The 15,714-nt window shown below is 41.6% G+C and overlaps 1 protein-coding gene across 1 annotated transcript in view; it reads right to left on the bottom strand.

Annotated features, from left to right (window-relative positions):
* Positions 1-15,714, bottom strand: part of LOC129813853 (5-hydroxytryptamine receptor 4-like) — a 55,132-nt gene that overhangs the window by 27,155 nt on the left and 12,263 nt on the right. The window contains exons 4-6 of the mRNA XM_055866432.1: positions 14,908-15,108; positions 13,428-13,581; positions 12,096-12,673 (exon numbers count right to left, since the gene is read on the bottom strand). Coding sequence (XP_055722407.1) covers positions 12,096-12,673; positions 13,428-13,581; positions 14,908-15,108 — 933 coding nt within the window. The remainder of the gene's footprint in view (positions 1-12,095; positions 12,674-13,427; positions 13,582-14,907; positions 15,109-15,714) is intronic.

Here is a 15,714-nt window from a genome sequence, read left to right as displayed (position 1 = left end):
CCTTTAAAATGCTAAACTTGGATTAGCTAACACAATGTGCCATTGGAACACAAGAGTGATGGTTGCTGATAATGGACCTCTGTACGCCTATGTAGATATTCCATAAAAAAATCTGCCATTTCCAGCTACAATAGTCATTTACAACATTAACAATGGCTACACTGTATTTATGATCAATTTGATGTTATTTTAATGGACTTTTTTATTTTCTTTCAAAAACAAGGACATTTCTAAGTGACCACAAACCTTTGAAAGGTAGTGTAGGTCTTCCTCCGGTCCATATGGGATAGGGCAGTGTGCAGTGCGCTGGCGATTGCATCGTCTGTGGATCTATTGGGGCGGTAAGCAAATTGAAGTGTATCTAAGGTGTCAGGTAAGGTAGAGGTGATATGATCCTTAACTAGCCTCTCAAAGCAATTAATGATGACAGAAGTCAGTGTTACGGGGCAATAGTGATTTATTTCAGTTTCAATCTCTGCTTTCTTGGGTACAGGAACAATGGTGGACATCTTGATGCAAGTTGGCACAGCAGTCTAGGCTAGGGAGAGATTGAATATGTCCGTAAACACTCCAGCCAGCTGGTCTGCGCAAGCTCTAAGGGCGTGGCTAGGGATGCCATCTGGGCCGGCAGCCTTGCGAGGGTTAACACGCTTAAATGTCTTACTCACGTATGAAGGAAGAAGAAAAGGAAAGCCCACAGTCCTTGGAAGCGGGCCGCGTCGGTGGCACTGTGTTATCCTCTAAGCGGCCGAAGAAGATGTTTAGCTTGTCCGGAAGCAAGACGTCGGTCTCCATGACGTGGCTGGTTTTCCCTTTGTAGTCGGTGATAATCTGTAGATCCTGCCACATACGTCTCGTGTCTGAGGCGTTGAATTGCGACTCCACTTTGCCTTTATACTGACATTTTACCTGTTTGAGAACCTTACGGAGGGAATAACTACACTGTTTGTATTTGGCCGTATTCCCAGTCACCTTGCCATGGTTAAAAGCGGTGGTTTGCGCTTTCAGATTTGCGCAAATCCTGCCATCTATCCACGGTTTCTGGTTAGGGTAGGTTTTAATAGTCACAGTGGGTACAACATTTCCTATACACTTCCTGATAAACTCAGTCACCGTATCCGTGTATTTATCAATGTTATTCTCAGAGGCAACGTGGAACATATCCCAGTCCACGTGATCAAAACAATCTTGAAGTGTGGATTCCAATTGGTCAGCTCAACGTTGAATAGTCCTTTGCACGGGTACTTCCTGTTTGAGTTTCTGTCTATAGGAAGGGAGGAGCAAAATGGAGTCATGATCAGATTTGCCGAAGAGAGGGCGGGGGATGGCCTTGTAGGCATTTCGAAAAGCTGAGTAGCAGTGGTCTAATGTTTTCTCAAAGCGAGTGCTACAGTCAATGTGTTGGTAGAACCTCTTTAGCATTTTTCTCAAATTTGATTTGTTAAAATTCCCAGCCATATGTGTTATTTCATAGTGTTGATGTCTTCACTTTTATTTTACAATATAGAAAATAGTAAAAATAACGAAAAACCCTTTAATGAGTAGGTGTGTCCAAACTTTTGACTGGTACTGTTCATACGCAGCACGTGAGTTTCAAGCTTGGGGAAGCAAAATATCACCATAAAAATTCACCTTTGTAATAAAAGCATTACATGCATAATCGCATTTGTCATCACTTTTGAGAATGGTGTTTTCTTGCTAATGAAACATTTGCGCTTATAGTCTACTGCCATGTGCGCATTGCTGAACTTATAATGTGAAGAAATAGCCTAATAGTTTATCAACATTTTAAGCTAAACATTCTCATCTGTTGTGTTAGGCTCATTGCTTTTAAAACATTTTTTTTTATGCTAGTGGTTATATTAATTTGGGATTTATCGCATGCCACAACTGTCCCAGACTATGTATTTTAATATTTTTTTCTCACACAGAATAGAATAGGTCAACTTTTGTACTATGGGGGATAGTAGATTGACATAGGCTAGTGCTTTTGCTGTTCGTTAGGCCTACTCAGCTTGTTGGCTAACTAAAAGTCAATGTGGACAGTTCTTCTAATATGCAGCCGGGAAAATTGAGGAATTGTCACAACTCCTACCGAAGGTGGCTCCCCTTCCTGTTCGGGTGGCGCTCGGCGGTTGTCGTCACCGGCCTACTAGCTGCCACTGATTTTTTTCCTCTCCCTCCTTGTTTGTTTATTGGTTACACCTGTTTGTAATTAGGTTGATGAGTTGGGCTTTATTACCCAGCCGGCCCGCCTGCTGGGTGTGCGGGATTGTTTTTGTGTACTGTTGTACATGCCTGTAAGTCACGGTTCGTGTACGTTGTATTTTCGGAACTGTTTAGTTCCCCTTGTGTGTTGGTGCATTTGTTTTAAGTGGCGTCGTTTTCACCTAGGTGGTGATTAAAGTTACGCTACTCTGAACTCTCTGTCTCCTGCGTCTGACTCCTTCCTCCACTACACCCCGGGCATTACAGGCATTATCCAGTCCTTGTCAAATTGTGAATGAGAGACTGATGAAGTGTGTACAGCCTTCGCTAAAAAAAATGCAGATCCCATGCCTTTCATGCAACTTTTTTCAAATCATTGTTAGAGTAGTTTCATGCAGCCTTAGAATATATAAAAAATCTAAACATATAGCTCAACATTTGTACCACAACATTTGTACCACAACTCTAAATGAAGCATATAGGAGTACCTATTCCTTTGTTAACCGCTCAACACAGAATAAGCGCATGTGTGCACTCCCTCATATCGTTTGGAGAAAATACCCTTTCTATTTTACTCAGTTATGTTCAATTGTATTATTCATACTGTCAAACACACATACTGCCAAACATAAGGACAACTCAGAGTATGCAATTCTGTTCTTCTGAAATAGACAACGTTTTCTTCATATCATGTTTCTTTAGACCTGTCTAAAATAAAGAATGGATTTATTGTGATGGTGTAGGCTATATTACATGGATTTATTAGACTTAGACTCCTAGATCAGCACTCCTACTCTGAGAAGCTTTTTGGATACGGGCCCAGGGCTGTTTGAGCTGTAGGTCATTAAACTCTCACTATGTAGTTGAACAATTTACCAGAACTATACTGTAGCTACCTGGGCTTTTACAACCTGCAATAACCACACTTCCCCATCATTGCATACAGACCAATAAAGCAATATCGCCGCCTTTATAAAGGGAAAACCAGCTGTGTGGCAAACACAGATGCCTCTCTCCCAGACGAGCTAAACGCCTTTTACGCTTTCTTCGAGGTAAACAACAGCGATCCTCCTACGAGGGCCCCCGGTGCTCAACGGGATGTGTGCTCAGCCCCCTCCTGTACTCCATGTACACTCACGACTGTGTGGCCATGCACGACTCTAACACCATCATTAAGTTTGTCAGCGACAAGACGGGGAAGGGCCTTATTGCTGATGGTGACAAGACAGCCTACAGGGAGGAGGTTAGAGCCTTGGCAGAGGCGTGCCTGGGGAACAGAACCTCCCTCAACGTCAACAAAACCAAGGAGCTGATCATGAAATCCAGGAAATGGGGGAGGAGCACACCCCCATCTGCATCGATGGGGGTGCAGTGGACATCACAGAGGAACTGACATGGACCAATTACACCGACACAGTGGTGAAGAAGGCACCACAGCACCTCTTCAACCTCAGCAGACTGAAGAAATTTGGCATGTGCCCTCAGATCCTCAAGAAGTTATACAGGTGCACCATCGAGAGGATCTTGACCGGCTGTATCACCGCCTGGTATGGCAACTGCACTGGCCTCGACCGTAAAGCTCTACAGATGGTGGTGCGGACAGCCCAATACATTACTGGGGGCGAGCTAGCTTCCCTCCAGGACATTTAAAACTAGGCGGTGTCTGAGGAAGTCCAGGGAGATCGTCAAGGACTCCAGTCACCCGAGCCATGGAATGTTCAATCTGTTACCATCTGGCAAACGGTATCAGCGGATCGTGTCTCAAACCAACAGGCACTGAGATAGTTTCTACCATCAGGCTATCAGACTGTTGAACAGCTAGACCCTAGCTGTATAACTGCTCAGACCTGCACCACCAAGACTTTCTGCACCACCGAGACTATCTGCACCAGACTGTTTACACTGACTCTCCACACATCCAACCCTTACACACAAGCACAGACACATACAACCACAAACAGCATTGTTTTGGTGAAATTTCAGGACTTTTTGGAATGTAAATATGTTTGACCATTAAAAATCTAATTTTCCCTAAGCCCTAACCTTACCCCCAAATCCCTAAACCTAACCTTTACCTTAACACCAAAACCCTAAAGCTAACCCTTAAGCTTAAAATAGCATTTGAACAAATTCAGGACCTGAAAAAAGTCCTGACTTTTCAAACAGTTCTTGTTTTCCTACCTTTTCAGGACATTTGGGTGAAATGTCAGGACATTGGGTTCCTGATAATGTAGGAAAACACACACACACCCACACAGTCTACGCTACTATCCTATTATATACTTTTATTAAACTGTGCGACCAAGACACAATCCACTTTACATTTGTAACAGAGTTATACTTGATCATAGCACATTCATGATTTATATTGTATATCCTATTATGTACATATCAGTTTTATTACTATGTATACTACCTTCCTCTATTACTTGTTATTTTCCATTTTCCATTTGGATTATCATTGATATCGATATTGTATCGCAATGTTCAGGGAACTAGCATGCAAGCATTTCACTGCACCTTGGACCTGCTGTAAACTATGTACGTGATTAATAAAATTGGATTTGATTTAATTTCATTCAAGTCTGCCTTGAGATAACAGCAAACACAATGCTCTACTACCGTAAAAGGATTCCATCTTCTTGCCAGAAGTAGCGTACTAGAGCCATCAATGCTGCATCCAAGATAAATGCATGGATGCAATACAGTTGAAGTCGGAAGTTTACATACACTTAGGATGGAGTCAATAAAACTCGTTTTTCAACCACTCCACAAATTTCTTGTTAACAAACTTTAGTTTAAGCAAGTCGGTTAGGACATCTACTTTGTGCATGACACAAGTCATTTTTCCTACAATTGTTTAAAGACAGATTATTTCACTGTATCACAATTCCAGTGGGTCAGAAGATTACATACACTACGTTGACTGTGCCTTTAAACAGCTTGGAAAATTCCAGAAAATTATGTCATGGCTTTAGAAGCTTCCGATGGGCTAAATGACATCATTTGAGTCAATTGGAGGTGTACCTGTGGATGTATTTCAAGGTCTACCTTCATACTCAGTGCCTCTTTGCTTGACATCATGGGAAAATCAAAAGAAATCAGCCAAAACCTCAGAAAAAAAATTGTAGACCTCCACAAGTCTGGTTCATCCTTGGGAGCAGTTTCCAAACGCCTGAAGGTACCCCGTTCATCTGTACAAACAATAGTACGCAAGTATAAACACCATGGGACCACGCAGCCGTCATACCGCTCTGGAAGGAGATGCGTTCTGTCTCCTAGAGATGAACGTACTTTGGTGCGAAAAGTGCAAATCAATCCCAGAACAACAGCAAAGGACCTTGTGAAGATGCTGGAGGAAACAGGTGAAATAGTATCTACATCCTCAGTAAAACCGAGTCCTATATCGACATAACCTGAAAGGCCGCTCAGCAAGGAAGAAGCCACTGCTCCGAAACCACCATAAAAAAGCCAGACTACGGTTTGCAACTGCACATGGGGACAAAGATCGTACTTTTTGGAGAAATGTCCTATGGTCTGATTAAACAAAAAATAGAACTGTTTAGCCATAATGGCCATCGTTATGTTTGGAGGAAAAGGGGGAGGCTTGCAAGTCAAAGAACACCATCCCAACCGTGAAGCACAGGTGTGGCAGCATTATGTTGTGGGGGTGCTTCGCTGCAGGAGGGACTGGTGCACTTCACAAAATAGATGGTATCATGAGGTAGGAAAATTATGTGGATATATTGAAGGAATCTCAAGACATCAGTCAGGAAGTTAAAGTTTGGTTGCAAATGGGTCCAAGTGGACAATGACCCAAAGCATACTTGCAAGCAAAGTTGTGGCAAAATTGCTTAAGGACAACAAAGTTAAGGTATTGGAGTGGCCATCACAAAGCCCTGACCTCAATACTATAGAAAATGTTTGGGCAGAACTGAAAAAGCATGTGTGCTCAAGGAGGCCTACAAACCTGACTCAGTTACACCAGCTCTGTCAGGAGAAATGGGACAAAATTCAACCAACTTATTGTGGGAAGCTTGTGGAAGGCTACCCGAAATGTTTGACCCAAGTTAAACAATTTAAAGGCAATGCTAGCAAATACTAATTGAGTGTATGTAAAATTCTGACCCAATGGGAATGTGATGAAAGAAATAAAAGCTGAAATAAATAAATCATTCTCTCTTCTATTATTCTGACATTTCACATTCTTAAAATAATGTGGTGATCCTAACTGACCTAAGACAGTGAATAATTTTTACTCTGATTAAATGTCAGGAATTGTTAAAAACTGAGTTTAAATGTATTTGGCTAAGGTGTATGTAAACTTCCAACTTCAACTGTATGTTTGATCTGAAATGTCTATATCTAAGTGATGTACAGTGGCCATTTTGCACCAGGACACCCATCATCCTATGTATGAACTATTTTGGTGGCAAGGTGACGAGTCAATACAACCGATTGAACATGGCCAGAGTGGGAATTCTACAAGGAAATCAGTGTCAGTATACAAATGTGTACTCTCTGAATCTTCAAATCAAATTTTATTGGTCACATACACCTGTTTAGCAGGTGTTATTGCGGGTGTAGCGAAATGCTTGCGCTTCTAGCTCCGACAGAGCTGTAATATCTAACAATTACACAACATTTACCCAATACACATAAATCTAGTAAAGGAATGGAATTAAGAATATGAAAATGTATGGACGAGCAAAGTCTGAGGAGGCAGAGAATAAGGTACAGTAGAATAGTATAGGATACAGTATATACATATTGACTATAAAGGTTGAGAGCAAAATATTTGAAAATTAATGAAAGGGGTGTAATAAGAAAAACTTCCCAAAAGGATTAATTCGAGGCAGAAAAGAGTTGGAGCACTAAACAAAAAAGGCAAACAATTACTTTCTCAATTTAATCCATTGGTCAGGTTGAGTAAATCACCTGTAGTCATCCTGAACAAAGGATTAAATGGAGCAAATGAGTGCTCCAATTTAACACAACTTTCTGCCTCAAATTAGTCATTTTGGAAGTTTTTCTTGGTAAGCCCCTTAGATGGATTTTGGTCATTGTTGTCGAGCACCCCTCCCACTTTTCTTTGTTTGCTGTAGTGCTGAGGCCTACCTGAACTCTCATTTGGAAAGTAAATGCAGTCACTCGCAGACTTTCTTTTCACTAATTGGTCTTTTGACCAATTAGGTCAGCTCTGAAAAAGATCTGATGTGAGAAGATCTAATGTGATTGGTCAAAATGCCAATTAGTGGGACAAAGTTTAGCATTGGTCTGCCTGTGCAAACACAGCAAGAGAGGCTGAAGGGGTGTGTGGCTGCTAGAGCCTGACACAATCCTCTAAAATATCCCTGAAAAAAACCAACTCAGTACATCCCTGCCAACAGATCAGCACCATTGGGACATGTTTCTGCATTTGGCATTCCTGGATTACAATCTTAGGGTTTATGTGAAAGTTAAGAACATTCACAACATCGCAAAAAAAGAAGTCCAAAGTACTTGGGAAGTGAAGATATTCCAGCTCTTTCCAGGCACATGCAATATCTGTTAATATAATTAACATTCTTACCAATTTTACCTCACAGCTTGAACAAGACTGACGACCCACTTCACCTGAATAGAACACTAGAGACATGTTTAGAAGGAAAAACATTTTTTTTATCTCCAGCATTCGCGTCTGCTTTTGAATCCTTCACTACTTGCTATGTGAATAAAACCATTGAATGAACCAAGGATTATTCATGTGTGAAGCAAGGTGAGAGCTGAGTACAGCAGAGGGCATGGTCTGTGTGAAACAAGGCTAAACCTGCTTTTCAGCCACAGGAACTCCATTCTCTCTCTGTATTATGACTACACTTGTTACACAAGGCTTGGTTTTTGACGTGTAATGTGCTTATGCCTTTTTCCTTCAGATTACTAAACACACACTATGAATCCACACTTTGTTCTGATGCTGAAAGCAGCTTTAGAATGAAAACACAGACTAAAGCTGCTAAAGCTGAAAAAAGGAAATGTTTGTCTATAATGATATCCATAAAAAACACTGAAAACAATGGATTTGACCATCCTATGTAAGCATTATAACTATCAGTGTTATTCAACATCCTACAACCTCATGGAAGGACGACCAGGACCCTGTATGGGGCGTTGAGTTCAACCCCCGACCCCCAGTCAAGCCAGGTGCTCATTTGATCTGCCACAGTATAATACAGATAGGCTAGATAAAGACACAGAGCTGACAGTGAATCTTTCTGTACTGTATCTCTGAAATAATTTACTATAGTCAGTCACATGGTGGAGTGAACATTTGAACCTATAACCTAATAGCATGGCTATAGTACTCTCTCTACCCACTGCCCTGAATAATCATGGGATTAGCAGCCAATGTAAGGGCTATAGTCAGCATTGATGCATTGTATGACTGCTAGGGAGCAAAACAGTTGCAAGCAGAAATAGCTCTTGTGATTGAAAACATCACATCTCATTTGACTAATAAATGTATATTATTGATGTGTAATGAATATAGAAACGTCACAAAAATCACATGGCTGCATTAGTGCGCGTGGAACTGTATCCAAATGAACAGTGCTGACCACTTTAATGCTGGAAGAAAAAGTATCTTACTCAAAATCCGGAATTACTTTCCAACAGCTTCTATTCTAGTTGCAGTAATTTGATTCTGAGCGGAAAAAAGAGACATCTGCTTTGTGTCTCAGACACTTTTTAATAGACAGACATTAATACTGTTTGTTTTTCTGCCTACTAAATGAATCTGAGGAGTAACCTCTACATCTGTGAATACAGCCGCAAAGTTACCAGCTAAACATGAAATGTTCTTTTCCACAACTGAATAAAATAGAAACACATGGATGGTAGACTTGTAACACTTTGCATGGAAACAAAGTCATAATCATTATATGCGAAAAACCCACAAAAAGTCACACCCTAAGTCACACCCTGTAGAGGAGCATGTAAAACCAGCAACTGCTCTCTGTCTCTCGCGCTGTCTCTCTTCCCTCCCTCTCTCGCTCTCTCTCTCTCTGTTTCTGCCTATGTCTCTGACTCTGTCTCTCTATCTCTGACATTCCAGAATAGAGTCACGTCCATTTTCTTTCCCCCCTTCTGTGTAACTAGTACTGTTGAAGTCATGTAGATGCGTGCTGCTGGTGGTGCGGGGCTGAGTGGCGTAAGTGCCTTCCTCACACATGAGCCTCCGTGACTCTGTCAGAAGAGTACAGCACTGTTCAATGAGCCCAACCAAATAGAGTATGGAAAAATCAGGGTATAGGAGCAAATCTAAATCTCCCTAATGATGCCCCATCCTTCACTTATCTTCACTTGAAGATAAAGTCCTCTGCTTTTCCACATGAACATGTGTATTCTTTACCATTTTGTATACAGTACCAGTCAAAAGTTTGGACATACATACTAATTAAAGGGTTTGTCTTCGTTTTTACTATTTTCTACATTGTACAATAATAGTGAATACATCAAAACTATGAAATAACACATATAGAATCATGTAGTAACAAGAAAAAGCATTAAACAAATCAAAATATATTTTATATTTTACATTCTTCAAAGTACCCACCCTTTGCCTTGATGACAGCTTTGCACACTCTTGTCATTCTCTCAACCAGATTCATGAGGTAGTCACCTGGAATGCATTTCAATTAACAGGTGTGCCTTGTTAAAAGTTCATTTGTTGAATTTCTTTCCTTCTTAATGTGTTTAAGCCAGTTGTGTTGTGACATGGTAGGGGTGGTATACAGAAGATAGCCCTATTTGGAAAAATACCAAGTCCACATTACGTCAAGAACAACTCAAATAAGCAAAAATAAATGACAGTCCATCATTACTTTAAGACATGAAGGTCAATCAATCCGGAAAATGTCAAGAACATTGAACGTTTCTTCAAGTGCAGTCGCAAAAACCATCAAGCACTATGATGAAACTGGCTCTCATGAGGACCGCCACAGGAAAGGAAGACCCAGAGTTACCTCTGCTGCAGAGGATAAGTTAATTAGAGTTACCAGCCTCAGACATTGCAGCCCAAATAAATGCTTCACAGAGTTCAAGTAACAGACATATCTCAACATCAACTGTTCAGAGGAGACTGAGTGAATCAGGCCTTCATGGTCGAATTGCTGCAAAGAAACCACTACTAAAGGACACCAATAAGAAGAAGAGACTTTCTTTGGCCAAGAAACATGAGCAATGAACATTAGACTTGTGGAAATCTGTCCTTTGGTTTGATGAGTCCAAATTTGAAATGTTTGGTTCTAACTGACGAGTCTTTGTGAGACGCAGAGTAGGTAAACGGATGATCTCCACATGTGTGGTTCCAACTGTTAAGCATGGAGGAGGAGGTGTGATGGTATGGGGGTGCTTTGCTGGTGACACTGTCAGTGATTTATTTAGAACTCAAAGCACACCTAACCAGCATGGCTACCACTGCATTCTGCTGCAATACACCATCCCATCTGGTTTACGTATAGTGGGACTATCATTTGATTTTCAACCGGACAATGACCCAACACACCTCCAGGCTGTGTAAGTGCTCTTTGACCAAGAAGGGGAGTGATGGAGTGCTGCATCAGATGACCTGGCCTCCTAGTGGTTAGAGCATTGGGCCAGTGACTTGCCTAGTTTAAATACAGGTTAAATTAAATTAAAAAATCAACCTCAAACCAATTGAGATGGTTTGGGATTAGTTGGACTGCAGAGTGAAGGAAAAGCAGCCAACAAGTGCTCAGCATATGTGGGAACTCCTGTTGGAAAAGCATTCCAGGTGAAGCTGGTTGAGAGAATGCCAAGAGTATGCAAAGCTGTCATCACGGCAAAGGGTAGCTACTAAAATATATTTATATTTGTTTAACACTTTTTTGGTTACTACATGATTTCATATGTGTTATTTCATAGTTTTGATGTCTTCACTATTATTCTACAATTTAGGAATAGTAAAAATAAAGAAAAACCCTTGAATGAGTAGGTGTGTCCAAACTTTTGACTGGTACTGTATGTACTGCTTCAAGGCTTTCCTAATGTTTTCTTCCTTCCCTCATTCAGAGCAGAGCTAAATGTGTTATGTGCAATGAAATATGAGGGGAAAAGTTGAGGCTGTTTGTCTATAAATGTCACGACTTCCGCCGAGGTCGGTCCCTCTCCTTGTACGGGCGGCGTTCGGCAGTCGACGTCACCGGTCTTCTAGCCATCGCTGATCCATCTTTCATTTTCCATTGGTTTATTTATTTTCTACACACCTGGTTTTCATTATCCAATTACATGTTCTTATATTTAACCCTCTGTTTCCCCCATGTTTGTTGTGCGTGATTATTCCTATGTTCAGTTTGGTTCATGATGGCTGGTTTTTCAGCGGGTGCTGTGTTCACCCGTGCGTAATTATTACCGTTGGTTTTTGGTCAAGTGTATTTGTTTACCTTGTGCCTTTATTGTTTGAGTAAAGTACGTTGCTCACTCATTTTTCTCTCCTGCGCCTGACTTCATGCACCAGCTACACTGAGCTTCTGACAATAAAAACACCTCATAACAGCGCTGAACCACGGATAACTAAGAAAAATGTTAAAATAACACACAGACATTCAACACATTTAATATCCAACATCTCGAAATCTGATCTAAATATTAATTATTTGATTACCCTGATGGGAGTTGGAGAATAACCAGATTTTCCCTCCAAACCCCAAACGTTTTTGTCAATGTCTTAAAAATGTATTTTAAGTATGATTAGACAACAGATATTCCACATAACCCACCTACCTGAGAGAAGATGATGCACCTGTACCTGAGAGAGAATGATCTTAATTCAGGGCTAGTTGATAAAAGGGAGGACATGGGTGGGGGGTCCAGTATCAGTTCCTTACCTGAGCGCGATGGAGGTCCCGTTGACAGATCCAGAGTAGTGTCTGGTGGGGCCATAGCTCCCCTGGCGTACGTATCTCTCATCACCACAACACAGTATCATGAGGAAGGCCCGTCTGAAGGCCCGGTTCAGGAAGGCGTAGAGAAAGGGGTTAAGGCCAGAGTTAATATAGCCAAGCCACAGCCAGGCGGTCCACATCTGCCAGGGCACACTGTAGTGGATGAAGGGGTCCACCACATTGGTGATGAAGAAGGGGGCCCAGCAGAGACAGAAGCAGCCCATGATGACAGCCAGGGTCTTGGCAGCTTTGGTCTCTATGCGCATGCGACTGGAGCCCTGCTGCTCGGAGCTGAGGTAGTGCTGGGGGGGCGCCGAGTAGGGGGCGGAGCCTGCCCGCTGCAGCGTGCCAATCTGCCGCACGTGGCCCATGGCGGTGACGTAGATGCGCTGGTAGGCCAGGACCATGAGGCTCAGAGGAACGTAGAAGGCCACGGTGGAGCAGATGAGAGCATACGGACGGTTCACCACGAATACACAGTTGGTCTCGTTGCTGTTGCCGCTAAACTTCCTCTGCTCTATCTGAAGGCAGCGTGCAGAGAGAGAACAATCCGTTAACAAGCCGATCCACATACAGGAAGAGGCATGCACGTTCTGTAGTATCCACATCCACATATGCAATAGTTACACACATGTTTCTCATTCAACCAACAGTATATAAATAGAGAGAGTGCAACGACTGACTGCCTAATGTCCATTTCCTGACTCTCTTACAACAAACTTTGAACAGGTAGACGTATTATTTGTGTTCATAAACTGGTAGCTGTGGATTGTGCTCAGCACTGACTCCGGTGTTTAGGTCTCAGAGCAAGAGGCTGTATGCCTGGTGTTTATGTCTGTCTATGTAAATGGTATTAGTGGCTTTAGCCTTACGATTATTGAGTGCACTAAGAAGGCACTTATATGGGTAATTTGACATTTGTAAACAAACATCAGTTTGACAGAGGGAAGTTTTTTCAGGTGTCAAAGATGAAACAATGAGTCATAGTGCTGTTTATAGAACTAGAAAATGGCTTGTGTAAGTTTGCTCTCCCCAAAGAGCATGATGCTTGAACTGACTACTACATCGCCATCCAATGAATTTGAAATATGTTATGCTTGTTGGTTTAACCATGTGTCCTTCACTTAACATGTGTCCTGTTCACATTTTCAAGGATCAACAAAATGATTTAGTATAAAAAGGATTTAGATGTAATGAATAAGACTAAAGAGCAAGCCACTGTCTGTAGTAGAACCATCAGACAGACAGGAAGAACACAGCTGCTTATAGACTTACAATGTCCTCTATGCCGATGGCGTGCCAACTTTGCATGATGGGAAGGAAGGAGATGAAGGAGGGGATGACCCAGCATCCTCCCAGCATCAGGGCCACTCTCAAGGGCGTCATTTTATTCCTGTACACCAGCGGTTGGCAGCAGATTGCGTAGTACCTATCAATAGAATATAACAACATTATAACAACATTCTAACAACATCCACAACATCATAGATTCAACTGAGGTAAAAAAAAAACAATCTATTGATGGTGTTTTTCTGAATTCTATCTACAGGCCACAAATATCTACCTAATATGTACATACCAAAATATTGCCAATGGTGACTCATTCCTAATTCCGTATTCTTTAAAATAATCTAATGACTTGCATAACCAAATAATAAACAAAGTTGACATCCTCTGTTGAATTCACCATGTATGGTGGCTTTAGCCCTTTGTATAGTGTCCAAAATATTAGGAACACCTTCCAAATATTGAGTTGCACCCACTTTTGTCCTCAGAACAGTCTCAATTCGTCAGGGCATGGACTCTACAAGGTGTCGAAAGTGTTCCACAGGGATGCTGGCCCATGTTGACTCCAACGCTTCCACAGTTGTGTCAAGTTTGCTGGATGTCCTTTGGGTGGTGGATAATTTTTGATACACACGAGAAACTGCTGAGCGTGAAAAGCGTTGCGGTTCTTGACACACTCAATCCGGTGCGGCTTGCACCTACTACCATATCCTGTTCAAAGGTACTTAAATCTTTTGTCTTGCCCGTTCACCCTCTGAATGGCACACATACACAATCCATGTCTCAATTGTCTCAAGGCTTATAAATTTAAAATAATTACCTGTCTCCTCCCCTTCATCTACGCTGATTGAAGTGGATTTAATACGTGACATCAATAAGGGATCATAGCTTTCACCTGGATTCACCTGGTCAGTTTATGTCATGGAAAGAGCAGGTGTTCCTAATGTTTTGTACACTCAGTGTAGGTGTATAAGAAAGACAAGCAGTGACTCATCACTTCATACGCTACATTAAAAAAGATAACTATAATTCTAACGACCAATCAGGCCTCTTGTCATGACTCATGTCTCATATTTCCACCCAGGGAAGCTAAAAGAATGATTGGTCCTGTGGAGAAGCAGAAATCATTTTTGTGTTTGGAGCGAGGGGCTGAGCTAGCAGGTGACTCACTACAGTGGCTTTTCACTGTATGGTGCAGGACAAGACAACATAGCCGCTCATCTGTCAGCCATGACAGGCTGCCATATGCTATGGACAAAGAACAACAACAAAGAGGTGCTAGAGGGCCATCCGAGACACATGCTAATTCTAATACAGCTGGGTGCTAACAGAGGCGTAGGGCTATTAGGCTGAATGGATGCATCAAGGTGAATTGGATAGGTGCGTGGGAAAAGTTTGCAATAGCTGGCTGACATTTACAAATGTTTACATGAGTAAAGGGATGTTTTTCACTATGTTCATTGCTCACCTGTCCAGTGCTATGCAGCACAGGTGTAGGATAGATGCAGTGGTCAGCAGCACGTCCAGTGAGGTCCGAACCAGACAGAATATCTCCCCGTACCGCCACTGACTTGTGGTCAACTCAATGGCTGCAAACGGCATGACAACCACAGCAACCAGGAGGTCTGCAAACGCCAAAGACACTATGAAGTAATTGGTCTTCTTTTTCCTAGAGTGAGACGAGGGACAAAAACATTTAGATTTATTTCCAGAAAGGCACATGAGTTGAATGCAAAGATAATTATATTTTTGTTATCTGTTAGAATTGTCAACTGATCTGCACAAGACAGAACAAACCCTTTTTCTCTCTAATTACCCTTTAATACCATATCGCTAAACATAAAACATGACAGAAAGGATGCCAGTGCCGGATGTAAAAACAGCTACTTAGTTTGTCGCCAAATAGCTAGGAAGTGGCCTGTTCATCAGTCTGTCCATCACACGTCCTACTTCAATTGAATTCTGATCAATAATTTTTTGGTACATCATTTCATATACAGTACCAGTCAAAAGTTTGGACACACCTAATCATTCAAGGGTTTATTTTTTACTATTTTCTATATTGTAGAATAATAGTGAAGACATCAAAACTATGAAATAACACATATGGAATCATGTAGTAACCAAAGAGTGTTAAACAAATCAAAACATATATTTTATTTTAGATTCTTCAAAGTAGCCCCCCTTTGACAGCTTTGCATACGATTGGCATTCTCTCAACCAGCTTCATGAGGTAGTCACCTGGAATCCTTTTCCAACAGTCTTGAAGAAGTTC

Source organism: Salvelinus fontinalis, chromosome 2 (assembly GCF_029448725.1).
Source record: "Salvelinus fontinalis isolate EN_2023a chromosome 2, ASM2944872v1, whole genome shotgun sequence".
Lineage (NCBI taxonomy): Eukaryota > Metazoa > Chordata > Actinopteri > Salmoniformes > Salmonidae > Salvelinus > Salvelinus fontinalis.
This window is presented reverse-complemented; position numbering and strand designations above follow the sequence as displayed.